The sequence below is a fragment of the Oxyura jamaicensis genome, chromosome 2 (assembly GCF_011077185.1).
Source record: "Oxyura jamaicensis isolate SHBP4307 breed ruddy duck chromosome 2, BPBGC_Ojam_1.0, whole genome shotgun sequence".
In the NCBI taxonomy this organism is placed as follows: Eukaryota; Metazoa; Chordata; class Aves; order Anseriformes; family Anatidae; genus Oxyura; species Oxyura jamaicensis.
The window spans coordinates 10,789,520-10,804,382 of record NC_048894.1 but is presented as its reverse complement, the minus strand read 5'-3'; the positions used below and the strand labels follow the sequence as shown (position 1 = coordinate 10,804,382).

General features: G+C 42.1%; 1 protein-coding gene across 5 annotated transcripts in view; it reads left to right on the top strand.

Moving 5' to 3' along the window:
• The window catches only part of DIP2C (disco interacting protein 2 homolog C), a 311,009-nt gene that overhangs the window by 179,371 nt on the left and 116,775 nt on the right, over positions 1–14,863 (top strand). For all 5 annotated transcript variants that reach the window (XM_035316876.1, XM_035316875.1, XM_035316879.1 and 2 more), the window contains one exon: positions 1,906–2,016. In XM_035316876.1, coding sequence (XP_035172767.1) covers positions 1,906–2,016 — 111 coding nt within the window. The remainder of the gene's footprint in view (positions 1–1,905; positions 2,017–14,863) is intronic.

Sequence of the window (14,863 nt, the reverse complement as noted above, 5' to 3'; positions counted from 1 at the left end):
TGTTCAGAAGTTACATTCACATACTTTCAAGAATATAAACACTTGAGAGCAAGTGAAATTGCAGATTACTGCAGTGAAATTACACAGTACTGTAGTGTGGAGACAGAGCAGTTCAATGAAGACATTTTATTTGAATTAAGAGTGTGAATTATTAATTGCAGTCTGAGTAAAAGAAAATTTATGGATTCACTCTGTCTTCTGTGCACCTATGAGATTTTACTCCAAGTACATTTTCTAGCCAACCAGGTATTTTCTCCACAAAATCAAGGCAGACCTAAGGTTTCTGATACTCTAAAGAGTTGAGAGAAGCTGTATTCTTAGTTCTGTCACTGCATCACAAAGAAATAAGTGTACAAAGCCAACTTTTTAAAAAGATGCTTTTAAAATAGTCCATTGAAACAGAATTAAGATTCTTTGAAGTCAACATAACATTTTTGTTATGTTCTAAGGTATGTTATCATCTAATGTTTTTAGGTATGTTCTATCTAAAGTTTTTAGGTATGTTTTACCTTAAAATTCTTGTTTCCCCTAAACTAAACTCTTATCCCATCTCAATAAGCAAGCATTGAACAATTCAGAAATAGTAATGGAAAGTTTTTACATTGTGTTTTAGTAGAAAAATATAAACATATTTCCCAAGCATTGTTTTATTGAATCCAATTTCAATTTTTTAATCATTCATTTGAACTTCATTGTTAATAATTTAATTAAGTAGTTTTAACAGATCTTTCCTACCATCAACCCTAAGTGCAGGAGCCATTTTTACTTCTGTTCCTACAGTTAACACATGGTGCGTAACTCCTTTTTAAAGACAAAAAAAAAGGCAAAAAATAAAAGGCAAACGAATGAATTTCATTTCTTTATGGTCTCTTGTTTTTGTTTTTGTTATTTTTTTTCTTTGTGAATCATAGTGCCTGATGCTCTGCCTTATTAGACCTACGCTGTAAGCATATCTTACTGTGTTTGTTTACTCAGGTTCTTCTGTGAGAGAACAGGGTGGCATATTATGCCACTATTACAGATTTGTGTTTGCTTTCTTTTCCTATTGTTTGTTTGAATTGTCCTGCTTAAGTAACTCACTTCACTTTTCTTGGGAAGTTGTGAAGGAGAATCAGTTTCTGGAAGTGTTTATATATGTTGTTGCAGTTATAGCATTACTATCTTTGAAGGAGCCTTCAAGAAAACACCTATTAAAAAAATAAGGAAGAGGGATGAATACAAAATTTAAATCTAATATACTGGCTGTTTAGACCTGACATGCAGAGATGCTGTGGGTACATATTATAAAGCTGAGTTATTTTAATTGTTTTGCCAGAACAGATTACTATTTCAGCCTGGTTTTAGTACAGTCATTGCTTACTTTCCGGCCCTTGGTAGCTTAAAATGCCTGTAGATATTGAATAAGACTCTTCCCACCAAGGATGTAATTTACATAGGTTAATATTGTGTTGTTGCCAACTGATACCATCTAACTGGATGAGGTTTTAGAGAAACATTTATAGTACACACTGGCTAAATCTTAGGAAACGTTTTTAACCATTTTGCAGGAAAGCTTCCAGATCCATTGCAATAGTGTCTGCCTTTATTAGTATATTAAAATATTTCCTGAATACTACTTCTTGAAAGGTCACCTGCTTGGAAAAAAAATCCTCCTCAAACTTACAGGCTGTGTGCTCTTCTTATGTAGTGTATGATCTTGGATAAAGCTTATCTTATTAGAGAACCAGGATATAAGCATACCAGAAAAGCTGAGCGGTGGCAAGTACTGTTTAATCAATTGACATGACCTGGTTTAGCCACTGAATAGTCCTTTTCTACTTCTAGTGTAGTCTGAGCTCCTCCTCACTGTTAAGATTCTGGAATTCCATGAGGATGATACATTTTTTATTTTTTTTATTAATGCAGGGGTGGACCAGGCACTACCACAAGAACGTCGAACTCCTGTTACTCCGTCCTCTTCCTCTCGATATCACCGTCGCAGGTCCTCAGGGTCACGGGATGAACGCTATAGATCGGGTAAGTAGAACTGAAGACCAGAGATTTGGAATGAAAAATAAAAATGACTGGTTCTTTGTTTTGCCTTGTTGAAAAGATTTCTATTGTAAACTCTTATAAGACCTACACATGGGAAAAATTAATGGTACAAATGCAGAGACACTGTCCAAGTGTACAGGGATGGAGTTGCAAAGCCAAAGCATATCTGGAATTGCATCTGGCAAAGAATGTGAAGGTAACAAGAAGGGCTTCCGTGGGCCTTTAAGTAGCAAAAGGAAGAGTGGGGAGCATGTGGGACCACTGCTGAATGAGGCAGAGGACTGGGTGACAAAGGACATGGAAGGTCACAATACTTAATGTCTTTTTTGCCTTGGTCTTTACTGGTAGGACTTGCCTTGAGGAATCCAAGGCCCCAGAGACCAGTGGGAAAGTCTCGAGGAATGAAAACCTACCCTCTGTGGAAGGAGATTAGGACAGGGAATATTTAAACAAACTGAATATGTACAGGGCCATAGGACATGATGGGATTCGCCCTCAAGTGCTGAGGCCAATGTCATTGTGAAGCTACTCTTGATTCTTTGAAAACAAGTGTCACTCCTGCCTTTGGGAATGGCAAGAAGGAAAATCTGGGAAACTACAGACCAGTCAACCTCACCTTGATATCTGAGAAAGTGTCAGAATAAATAATCCTGGAAACTGTTTTGGTGTCCTGCACCTGGGAAGTAATAACCCAATGCACCCAGACAGGCTGGGAGCTGACCAGCTGGAAAGCACTTTGGCAGAGAAGTCCTAGTGGCCAACAAAGTAAACATGTAAGCAATGCCCTGTCATGACAAAGAAGGCCAATAGCCTCTGAGGTTTCACTAGGAGAACTGCTGACAGCAGGCTGAGGGAGGTGATCCTTCCTCTCTGCTCAGCAACGGTGAGGCACATGTGAGGTGCTGGGTTCCCCAGTACAAGTGCAATACGGAGTCCAACAAAGGACTGCAAAGACAGTTAAGGGATGGAGTCTCTGACAAATGAAGAGAGGCCACAAGTGCTGAGATTGTTCAGCTTGGGGAAGAGAAGGATCAGTGGGATCTTATCCATGTGTATAAATATCTGATAGGGGAAGTTAAGAACATGGAGTCAGACTTCTTAGTGATACCCAGTGACAGGACAAGAGGCAATTGTCACAAAGTGAAATAAGAGAAATTCCATTTAAACATAAGAAAAAAATAAAAAGTGATTATAGCCTAGGAAAGGTTGCCCTGAGAGGCTGTGGCATCTCCATCCTTGGAGGTATTCAAAACCTGACACAGCACCAAGCAACCTGCTCAAGGTGACCTTGATTTCACCAGGGAGCTGGACTGGATGATCTCCAGATAGATCACAAAGCGAAGGAAGTGATTTGTTTATAACTGAGGAAAAGTGAGCTCTGAAACTTTACCCTTACCTTTTGAGGCATAAACTGCCCGTGTTACCCACCTTAACTGGGTGAGGGGTAGGTGGGCTCAGCTGTTGTTTCAACCACTGAAGGGACTGCTGCAGTCTAAGTGGCTGTCCTCAGATGACAGCCAGAGGCCAGAGGCTGTTTTTTCTGCCACTGCCTCTCTTCCAGCTGTGGAATAAGGGAGCAATGGACAGCAGCACCCATCAGAGGGACCCTCACGACCTGTGAATTAAAAGCCAAAGACTGATGGTTGAGGAGGGCATGGAGGAGCCATCTCTGGAAGCTCTGGATTGTCTTTGAGAGGAAAGACACAACTTGCTGGACATGGCCAGACTCATTGTACTGACAAAGCTGGAAAGTTATAGAGAACTCCTTATTAACCCTTTTGTAACATATCACTAGTTCATTCCATTAGTCGAAAAGCTTACCAGTCTGATATGAAGCAAAATTGAATGATAAATGTTGGTGAAGAACTTAGTGTGAATCCAGACCATCCTGATAAATCTAAAAACTCCCTTCTCTTTGAAACCTGGGGTTCACGCTGTAGATGCCAACACTTTTTTTTATTTGAATAATGGTTGTGTGATCTGCATAATAACTCCTTGGTATATAAACTTCTAGAAGCTTCTCCCACATCATACTGAAAATTGTCTACACAGTGCTTTTAAGCAGGTAGAAATTCTATTCTTGGAACTGTCTAATTCATGGGCGTGCAACCCATGATCCTCAAACCTCCACGACGTGACTCTTCAGAGGAGTTCTGTTAAATACATTTGTATTTGACTGTGTTGAAAGTGGTCTGCTTGAGCTGTGCTTGTGATTTGTAAACTAAGGGATGAGTCAGTTTGGGGATGGGCAAGGAGACATCATGCACATCTTCTCTGTGTGCCTCTTCTGATACCCAGGGGGTGCTCTGAGTTGCTGTTGCTTCTTCTTGCTTTCAGTCGCTGCCTGCTGTCCTAAAGGGAAGACATGAGAGAATGATTTAATTATCGCTACTTAGGGAAGTAGGTTAGAGAGGTAGGGCCAAAAGATCATCTGCCAATCTTACATATCATCTGTCAATCCCTGTCAGTGTTGAATTCTGCCTCCTTCTGACCCATTCTTGTTGCCCTGCTCCTGCTACTCCTCATGTTTTTGAGCAAACCCCTCAGTTTTTACATGTTCAGAAACACAGACTTGGGAACTGCTCTTCAAGCTAACACATTACCCCTTTCACACGCTACTTCCAAACTCTTCTTTGCTGTGGGGACTCTAAACCCTTCTCCCTCTCAAAAGCTCAGCCATGGCTGATGTGCCGATCGTGTAGCTAGCCATGCTTATCAGTCCTGCCTCATTGTTTTGGCTGTGCTTTGAGGGTGTGGAAAGCCATCTTTCTCTGCTATCTGTCTATCCAGCTATTGTCTTTATTCAAACAATCCCTGCTTTAGGGAATTTAAAATCTTATTCTGGGTTTGCTCACTGAACAGTACATAAGGTTTAGCAATAGGGCTAAGTGTTGTAATAATATATATAAATAATAAATATATCAGTTGTGTTGCTGAAAGGAAGAGTATGGAATTTAGCATGAAGGCTTGCTTGTTGTTACTGGAGGAGTCTAATCGGAGGAGAATGAGGATTATGCTGTAAATTCAGATCTCCTTTGCAGCTCTGAAAATGTCCTTGGTGTTAAAACGGGAAAGTTTGATGGTATCTTGGGGGCTTAGGCAGGGCTTTGAATTCTGCATTGACTGCTGTATAACATGACTATAACATGACTCCTCAGCAAGCCACCAAGCTCTCCAACAAATTGGTTTGAACAGCTACCAAGAATTGATTCACTCAAAAGAAAACTGTACATAGCAAATGTCAGCACCAGTAAATGTAAATTTCCATTTCAATTGTGAGAAGTTATCAAATCATCATCTTTACATTTAGTTTTTGAAGAGCCGTTCTAAGATGGAATGCAATGCTCCTATTTTGAGTTATGCTATCCCCTTCTATGCATTGCGCCTCTGAGATCAAAAGTTCATTTCTTTCTTAGTTTCATAACTCTACTACTGCCAGTTATAGAATTGGAAGTCAGATTTCCTTCTGGTTGTCTTCTCTTCAGACTCAGATTTGCTTCAGTTCGAAGCCTTTGTTTAGCCTGTTGTTTTCCTGGGCTTAATACTTCAGCATCTCTGCTCTGATCATACTGTGATTATTAAATCCTAGCTGTTACCCAGTTCCAGTGCTTGTTATCATATTTGGCACATCTTCTTGGAAAGGCCCCAGAACAAAATGAATGTGCAGTCTTTAACAAATAAGTAATTCACTTCTAGGAAAACATTTCCCTTCTTTATTTTTTTTTGCACAATTTATTTCAATTAACATCTGAAAACAAATCCTCTACTCAAACTCTGATCAAAGTCCTTTTCTGTCTCTTCTTTTTAAGGTTTTCCTAATTGGAAGTCTGACATCCCTGAAAATCATCCAACTCTCCTTCCATGCCTTTGCTTTTTACATAAATTTAGATGTCAGCAAAGATTGTTTAATGAACTCTCTTTGGAGACTCAAAATCATTGCTGCCACTAATATCACCTTCAACTTATGCTCTCTTATTATGGAAAATGTCAGACTGTGACATTTTAAATCCCTACCTATTTTCCCATTTCAGTCTTTTTTATTGTTATTATTTCATTAATGTTGTAACAGAATTTTTAGCACTATAATTTTGCAAACCTGGTTTCTTTGATTTTTCTATTCTAAATAAAATTGACTCTGACTTTATGGAAGCTATGTTTTTGGTAAACCTTCATAGCACATTCTGTGTTTTAAGATGATTTGATTTTAGAATTCAACCTACATTGGGAATGTAGTCTAATTCCTTAAAAACAGACAGTTTTAAACATTCCTTGCTCCTTCCTTATATAAGGGAAGTGAGACTCAAATCATTATGTTCCAGGATGTCATCTTCTTTGATCATTTTCCATATGCCTAAAGAAATAGATAATGCCAACAGTTCAGTAATGGAATCAGTGCAGGGTTCAGCTATATTATTTACTTTACACAAATACAGCAACTAGTTTAGCTGATGTTATTTCAACAAGACTTTTAGGTTTGTTTACTACTAAAAACAAAAAATCACTATTTCACAGAATCACAGAATTTCACAGAATTTCTAGGTTGGAAGAGACCTCAAGATCATCAAGTCCAACCTCTGACCTAACACTAACAGTCCCCACTAAACCATATCCCTAAGCTCTACATCTAAACGTCTTTTAAAGACCTCCAGGGATGGTGACTCCACCACTTCCCTGGGCAGCCCGTTCCAACGCCTAACAACCCTTTCGGTAAAGAAGTTCTTCCTAAGATCCAACCTGAAACTCCCCTGGCGCAACTTAAGCCCATTCCCCCTCGTCCTGTCACCAGGCAGGTGGGAGAACAGACCAACCCCCACCTCGCTACAGCCTCCCTTGAGGTACCTGTAGAGAGCGATAAGGTCACCCCTGAGCCTCCTTTTCTCCAGGCTGAACAAGCCCAGCTCCTTCAGCCGCTCCTCGTAGGACTTGTTCTCCATGCCCCTCACCAGCTTCGTAGCCCTTCTCTGGACTCGCTCGAGCACCTCCATGTCCTTCTTGTAGCGAGGGGCCCAAAACTGAACACAGTACTCGAGGTGCGGCCTCACCAGAGCTGAGTACAGGGGGACGATCACTTCCCTGGCCCTGCTGGCCACACTGTTTCTTATACAGGCCAGGATGCTGTTGGCCTTCTTCGCCACCTGAGCACACTGCTGGCTCATATTCAGCCGACTATCAACCATCACTCCCAGGTCCTTCTCTGCCTGGCAGCTCTCCAACCACTCATCTCCCAGCCTGTAGCTCTGTTTGGGGTTATTGCGCCCCAGGTGCAGGACCCGGCACTTGGCCTTGTTGAACTTCATGCAGTTGACCTCGGCCCATCGGTCCAGCCTCTCCAGATCCTCCTGCAGAGCCTTCCTACCCTCGAGCAGATCGACACACGCACCTGACTTGGTGTCATCTGCAAACTTACTGAGGGTGCACTCAATGCCCTCATCCAAATCATCAATGAAGATATTGAAGAGGACCGGCCCCAGCACCGAGCCCTGGGGAACACCACTAGTGACTGGCCTCCAACTGGATTTGACTCCATTTACCACGACTCTTTGGGCCCAGCTATCCAGCCAGTTTCTAACCCAATGAAGCGTGCGCCAGTCCAAGCCAAGAGCAGCCACTTTCTTGAGGAGAATGCTGTGGGAAACGGTGTCAAAAGCCTTGCTGAAGTCAAGGTAGACCACATCCACAGCCTTTCCCTCATCCACCCAGCGCGTCACTTTGTCATAGAAGGAGATCAGGTTCGTCAAGCAGGACCTGCCCTTCATAAACCCATGCTGACTGGGCCTGATCGCCTGCTTGCCCTGCAAGTGCTGCGTGATGACTCTCAAGATAATCTGCTCCATGAGCTTCCCTGGCACTGAGGTCAAACTGACAGGCCTGTAGTTTCCCGGGTCAGTCCTCCAGCCCTTCTTGTAGATGGGCGTCACATTTGGTAGCCGCCAGTCGACTGGGACCTCCCCCGATAGCCAGGACTGTTGATAAATGATGGTAAGCGGCTTGGCCAGCACCTCTGCCAGTTCTTTCAGTACCCTTGGGTGGATCCCATCCGGCCCCATCAACTTGTGCACATCCAAATATTTACTCATTCAGAAACCATATTTGAAAAGGTTTGCCAAACATAGAACATGGCAATGTTTTCCTCTTAGCAACTGCTGTTCCTTAGCCCATGCCTGTACTCTAACACAATCTGGGGGCTCAAGCTGGCACTGAAGCCAAACATTCATGTAGGTTGGATCACTAATTTTTGCCAAAAGGCTTTTCTGGCCAGGGGCTTTTCAGGTGAGAAATGCCAGTCAAGGGAAGATTGACTTGTTCCTGAGTTCTGCCTCTATCTGCAGAATAGATGTAGGCTTCTGGCTTGATCTGGCTCAAGTTACGTGACTCTGCAAAATCAGACACAGATTTAGAAACAGAATAGAAATAGAATAGTTCAGCTGGAAGGGACCTTGAAAGATCTTCAAGTCCAACTGCCTGACTACTTCAGGGCTAACCAACGTCAAAGCATATTACTGAGGGCATTATCCAAATGCCTCTTGAACACTGACAGGCTTGGGGCATCAACCACCTCTTCAGGGAGCCTGTTCCAGTGTCAGACCACCCTCTTGGTGAATAAATTTTTTCCAAATGTCCATTGTGAACCTCCCCTGGTGCAACTTTGTACTGTTTCCACACATCCTTTTACTGGTTATCAGGGAGAAGAGGCCAGCACCTCCCCAGTGTATGAAGAATACTGTTAGTAATGGCCATGTAGATGTAGCCACAGTTAGACATACAGCTTTATTTTCTTAAAACAGCTCAGAAGCAAGGTTTCCCAGCTTCTTTTGGAAGCTGCATATCCATGGGTTTGGTATGGTATGCTGAGATGAAGGAGGAATTGTAACAGGGACTAAACAAGTGAGAAACCTCAGTGGCTTAACTACCATGGTCTTACCATGTTGTGCAAATGAACTCTGCTAATGCAGTAGTGTACTGAGCTTTATGGAGGATGTTGGCCCTACACGTGTACCTTAGAGCCACCAGAGACCTGTTTGTTCCCTGGTTAACATTGGCTAACCTACTCCTTCTAACACTGCAGTCTCTCTCACAGGAGGAACTGGAGCTTCTGCCACCATTATTTAAAAACCATCATCCAGGCCATCCTGCTCGTAGAGGTCTTGCTGACTTACTGCTGCAAGTGGTGATCTGTTAAGCTATCCACAGCGTAACCCTGAGTTAATACTGCTACTTGAGTTTGACCCAGTGTCTGTGGCTTTCTGTGCTGATTGAAGCAGAGCTTGGCTCTACTGCCACATAAAGGCTGCAGCTCAGTACAGCAGCATCTGCTGCTGTGGCAGTTCATAGTGAAATACCCCATAATTAAACTGGGCAGATCCTCTCAACTGGAAAAGCTTTTCTTGATCGCGAGGAATCTCCATCAGTTCTGCATTTTCCAGCCAGTCATGGCTGGCATGGTTCAGAGAACAACTCTCTTGCAGAGACCTTCAGCGCCTATTTTAAATCCTCTGCAGAGAACAAGTGTGTTATCTTTCCTCAGCCGGGTGTTCAATACATGGAGAAATGAGCAGTCAGGTCCTTAACAACTTCATTTTTCCAAAGGACACCCCTGTGGCCTTTGGTTTATGCCAGAGTAAAATCCTCAGTTCTCCATCCCACTGCTGAAATCCAGGCACCTCCCTGTGTGCCAGAACCTGTCTTTCACAGTGTCCACAGCTGTTGGTCAAGGAAAAAACAGAACAAATACTGCATCAGCACACAAACAGTATTCGCCAATAAAAATGAGAAATTTAAAAATTCCATCATTAAATGACAGGGAATGTTATGTAGTATGTTCAAATGCACATGTGTGTGTGAGGAATGAGACAGCCTCTCTTGGCTCTTTGATTTCTGCTGTAGAATTCTCCTCTGATGAGATGGGAATATGACAGATGGGTTGGGCCGAGTTTATGAAGTCCCTTGTTTCTCGTGAGGTCTCCAAGAGGCCTTGAAGATGGCCAGTGTTTTGCATCGCCTGGAGCAACTTGAGCGCTTAAGAAAAATGAGACCAGTGAGAACTGATTTTTGCAGATGTCAGAAATGCTGTGGGAAGTAGGAGTGTAGGTGAAATTGCACCACTCCTGTGTCTCAGGGTGCACGTTATCCTGGAGCAAAGATCAGCAAACGAGAGCACATGTGCTACATGCAACACATGGACAGAGCTTAAAAGGCACACAGTGGATGAGCACAGGGCTGGGAGCTGAGAAACAGTGTGTTTTGAGAAAGACCATACGTGAAATAGCACCTCTCAGCTGGTCTCGTAAAGGAAAGATACTGCTGGGGAGGTGGTTTGGTACCCTGACTCTTGGGAGTAAGGATCTCCCTTCTTCCACCCACTTGTGGTGAACTTTTCCCCATACATTTAACCTCTGAAGAAGAGAAATAAAAAGTGCACCGTTCTTGGAGGGCTGCCAACCCCTGTCCCAGAGATTCCACCTCTGCAGAGAAAGTTCATTTTCTGAGCTCGCTCAGCACTTCTTTTAAAAGACATCTTAATATAGGAGATTTGGGGAGATATTGCCAAAACAAATGCATCCCAACTACAGCTCTGTCCCAGCTCACATTCCTGAGCCACCTTTCCCACACTGTGCTTCAACAGGGAAAAAACTGAACAGCTTGTACTGAGCATGAGATCATTAAACTTCAAAACAAATCATCCCAAGATCAGTTTGAGCGGCATTTGAAATAAGGGAGCTAGCAATGAAGAAGTGTTCCCTGTAGACCCTGGTCCTAGAAGAGGAGTTGGCAGCAGACCCTGGGTAGCTCCTCGGGGCTCTGTCAGCTCCGATACATGCCTTACCACGTGTTTGTCCTCACTGACCATGAGGTAAGTGTGTGTATGACCTGTAACAAAGGTTGCTGACATTCTGCATGTTTACAGCTTACCTCATAGTGATTCTGAAATATATGGGTAGTTTATATTTGCATTTTTGAGAGGGTATTCAAGATCTCACTCTGTATTCTTTCTAGAACTGAAAAGGAAAAAGTTAAGATAGAAGACAAAACTGAATTATGTTAAGAATATAAAACTTGCAGTGTATGGTAGAAGGATGGAATGAGAAGATAGGAGGAATTATTTTTATTGAACCATTGTTGTTTAACATCACTCCAGAGAATAAGGAGGGACAACAATCTGATGAATGTGCTATGTTTCAAGGCAGGACTGCATATATATATTAAGGTCGTTTATCATAAAACCAAAAATGTATTAACTCTTCGGATGAGTGAGGGATACTTGGAAAAGTTAATTAATGAACCTGTCTGTAGGAACACTTATTCAGGAATTAATTCGTCTCCTATTTGATTTAGCTTGCTTATAAACTTAATTTCAACCTACAATTCAATCAGGGCGAAAAAAAACAGGTTGAAAGCAAATTTTTGCAAAGATGTAATTTATATGACCATGTCCTTGCTTTTGACCCAGCAGAAAAATTTGTAAGGATAATTGCAGAACTCTTGAGGAAAATTACTCAAGGATCTCCAGAGAGAAACAAATAGAAAGTTGATTTACTTCAGATCACATAATAAGGGGGCCTGAGATGAAGTCACTATGTGAAGCTGACTTCCAGATTGCATTACAAATGAGATAATAAATAAATGGAGGGATGGAAATTATTAGTGGGAGTCTTGCATGTTTTTTTATTTCACTTATGATTAGAGTTAATATAATTTTAAGTCTCTGAGTTTAGAGAAAAACATTTTAAAATCAACTGTATTATAATACCTGAAGACTCCAAAGCAAAAATTGTGCCTTTCAGCAAAACTAGCAGCGGAGTCATAAAGAGTTCAGCCTTTCAGTTCAGTTTTTGTATCCTCTGCTTCAGTTGTATAACTTCTTTATTTCACCATCTGTCCATAAAGCTTTCCCAATTGTGTGTTCAGCTTTTACCTTCCTTTCACCCAGAACTGTGGATTGCCACTATGGCCATCTGAACTGCAAAATTATAGCCATGAGTTTCGTCTTCAGAATTAAGGTTTCTGAGCATGTGGGAACATACATTCCCAGTTGCTTCGTATGTGCCTGTGGTTATTCAGCAGCAGCTGAAGGATGCATGAGCATGGTGCAGCCCTCTGCGGAGTGCCCAGAGAGAAGTTTCCCACATCAGTGAAGTTTCTTTGCTGCAGCATCCTAGAAGAGCAAGGTCTTTTCCATGGCATATTCGTGGGAGTGCAGATGTTTTCTAAAAAGCTGACATTTCATCGTAAAAAATTGTGCAGGTCAACAAAACATGACCCAAATTCATGGCAAGTCATCAGAATGTTTCCTTGCATATCCGTGTATCTCCTGTTCCTAGTAAAACCAGAGACCCACTATTAACTGGGTTAATAATGGGTTGACAACATCCCAAAGACTGAAACTTACACACTGAAATTGTTTCCTGAAATGTAAGCAACGGTTTATTTCTGTTCGTAACCTCCACAGCCCTCTTATAAATGTCTTATTAGAGCAGATGTTCTTGCATTCAGTTGGGTATTCACAGTGTTGTGAATACCATATTTCAGAATTAATGGCACACCTGCGTGCAGCTGGAGAGAAATTAGGTGTCACACTGTTCGGGCTGTGTGCTTTTCCATCTTAATGCCTGGAGATATTGTGAAAGTATTCTGACACTGCTTCATTATAGCATCACCCACAGCAAAGATCCGTTGTTATATGGACTCACTCATTTTCGCATTCCTAGGGTGAGATGATTTTCCAAGGACTGATCTGTGTTGGATGAACACAGCAATTTTTATGAAATCGCTTGCCCTGAAAATAGAGTCAGTGCTGTCAGCCCGCGACAATCAAAAGACAAAGCCTAACTGTAATCTGTTCTGATGATACCACGTTTACCGTGTCTTACCCTATTTAGTGTGTCCTGATTGCATTTCCAGTAGATGTAGCTACCAAATTATCTCTACTCAGAGTATTTACAGGCCACGTATTAGGAAATGAATTCTCAGTATATCCTTCGTTTCCATGGTAGCTACAACAAAGGTCTGATTAAACTCATAAGAGACTTTCATGCTTTCAAATACTAGTTTCCTGTAAGGCAGCAATTGCCAACCTTTCCCCTGTATAATTACCAGCATGCTGTTGCTATACTTAGCATTGCCTTATCTAGAATTTTCAGCCAAAACTCACCTTTGATAGTGAGTGTTGGTGGCCTTTGGAAGGCCGGTTTCCCATAGGATTACTCCCTGTAGTAACTCAGCTGTTACAAGTCTTCTGCTGCACTGTGTGGTGGTGCAGCAGTCACTGCCCTTGCTCCTCTTGCCCCCTGCAAGCTGCCGCTTTCTGCCTGTTCCTACAGCTGTGTCCCTTGAAGCAGCCCCAGGTGCTGGCCTTCCCAAAACAGAGACGTATTTGTGTTTTTACTCATTTGTTAAATGTCTGACTTCAGGGCTGATCCTCTACTGCTGTATAAAAAAGACATAAATATGTATTATATGTACATAAATAATCTCTTATTAAAAATCGGTTGGCATTCTAAACTCATTAGCGCAGAGCATCAACCTTCTTGATCATTATGATCTGCCGTCCTGTGAGCCAGTCGGTTACGTTTGTGGCCGAGCCCATGGAAGCACGGATGTTAGACCTTCTTGGAGTCACTGGGCCCGTCCTGCTCCCACTCGTATCAGCACCTAAGCAGGAATTGGCTACTAAAGCAAAGGAAGAAAGAGTTTCCAAAGGGAAAAAAATAAAAAATAAAAAGGACACAGAGATGAAAGGCATGAATTCAGATCACACCTAGGTAAGGTATGTCTCCCAGCAGTTTTATTCTCTCAGGGGTAAGTTCCCTGAAGGGAGGGATGAAAGTGTCATTACTTCAGAACTGGAAAACCAGGCTGTAGGAGATGATCAGAATCCTGTGAGATTGTTCTGATCAGAATCCTGCATCTGTACAGCAAAAATGAGGCAATAGCTTGTTTTCCCATATTTGTGTTTCTGAAACATCTGGTGATTGGATATCAAAAATGGCATTTTTTCTCATAGCAGGAAAGCAAGCAGAGTAACACAGAAACATTAAGGCTCTATTATTAATAGGAAATGAAAGACTTGAGCAAAGACGATTAAAATAATATATATAATCTGAAATGTAGGTGGAAACAGATTTCTGCCATCATGATTCTAGCAATGCACACCTCTCTACTGGTCTAATTTCTTGTCTTAGAAAGAATAGGGCTGAGTGGTGAATTAGATGCAAGAGAACCACCTGACACGCAGTCGCAAGATCTGATTTGGGTACAAAAGAAGACAACATTTTTCTTTTGTCTCCTGAGGCATTTTATGCAGTGGGTGTGAGGAACAGTTTTATAATGTAGAAATTTTTAATTTAGCTGGTGCTTGCCATGGGAAGAGTGCCCTGTTTCATGATCCACACTGAGCTAACACCCGGATCTGTGACCCGGGAGGAGCTATTGCTTTGCTTACAGTACGTCGAATGTTTGACATGCCAGTGGAGCAAATGCAGCTAATACGGAGCAGAGGAAGCCACTGAGGCATGTGAAATGCGCATAGGAAAAAAAAGTTTAAAAACCCCTCCACATGAAGGAAGAATGCAACTGTAACTTATTGAATAGGTTTTGCTTTATAAAAGAGAAGAACAAAAAGGAAGAAATTCTCCTGTTGGAAGCTGCATGAGTCTGGGACTAGGAATTTACAGTGTGTTTTACATGTTTCAGCTGCAGCTCTGAGCTTTCAGGAACACTGTGTCTGGACCAAGTAAAGAATAAGGTGTCCCTGGTAATGAAGTGTAAGGGGAAGGGCGAGGCAGGATGATGTTCCACACCAGATGAAGATGCACACTTCAGAAGAGAAAGG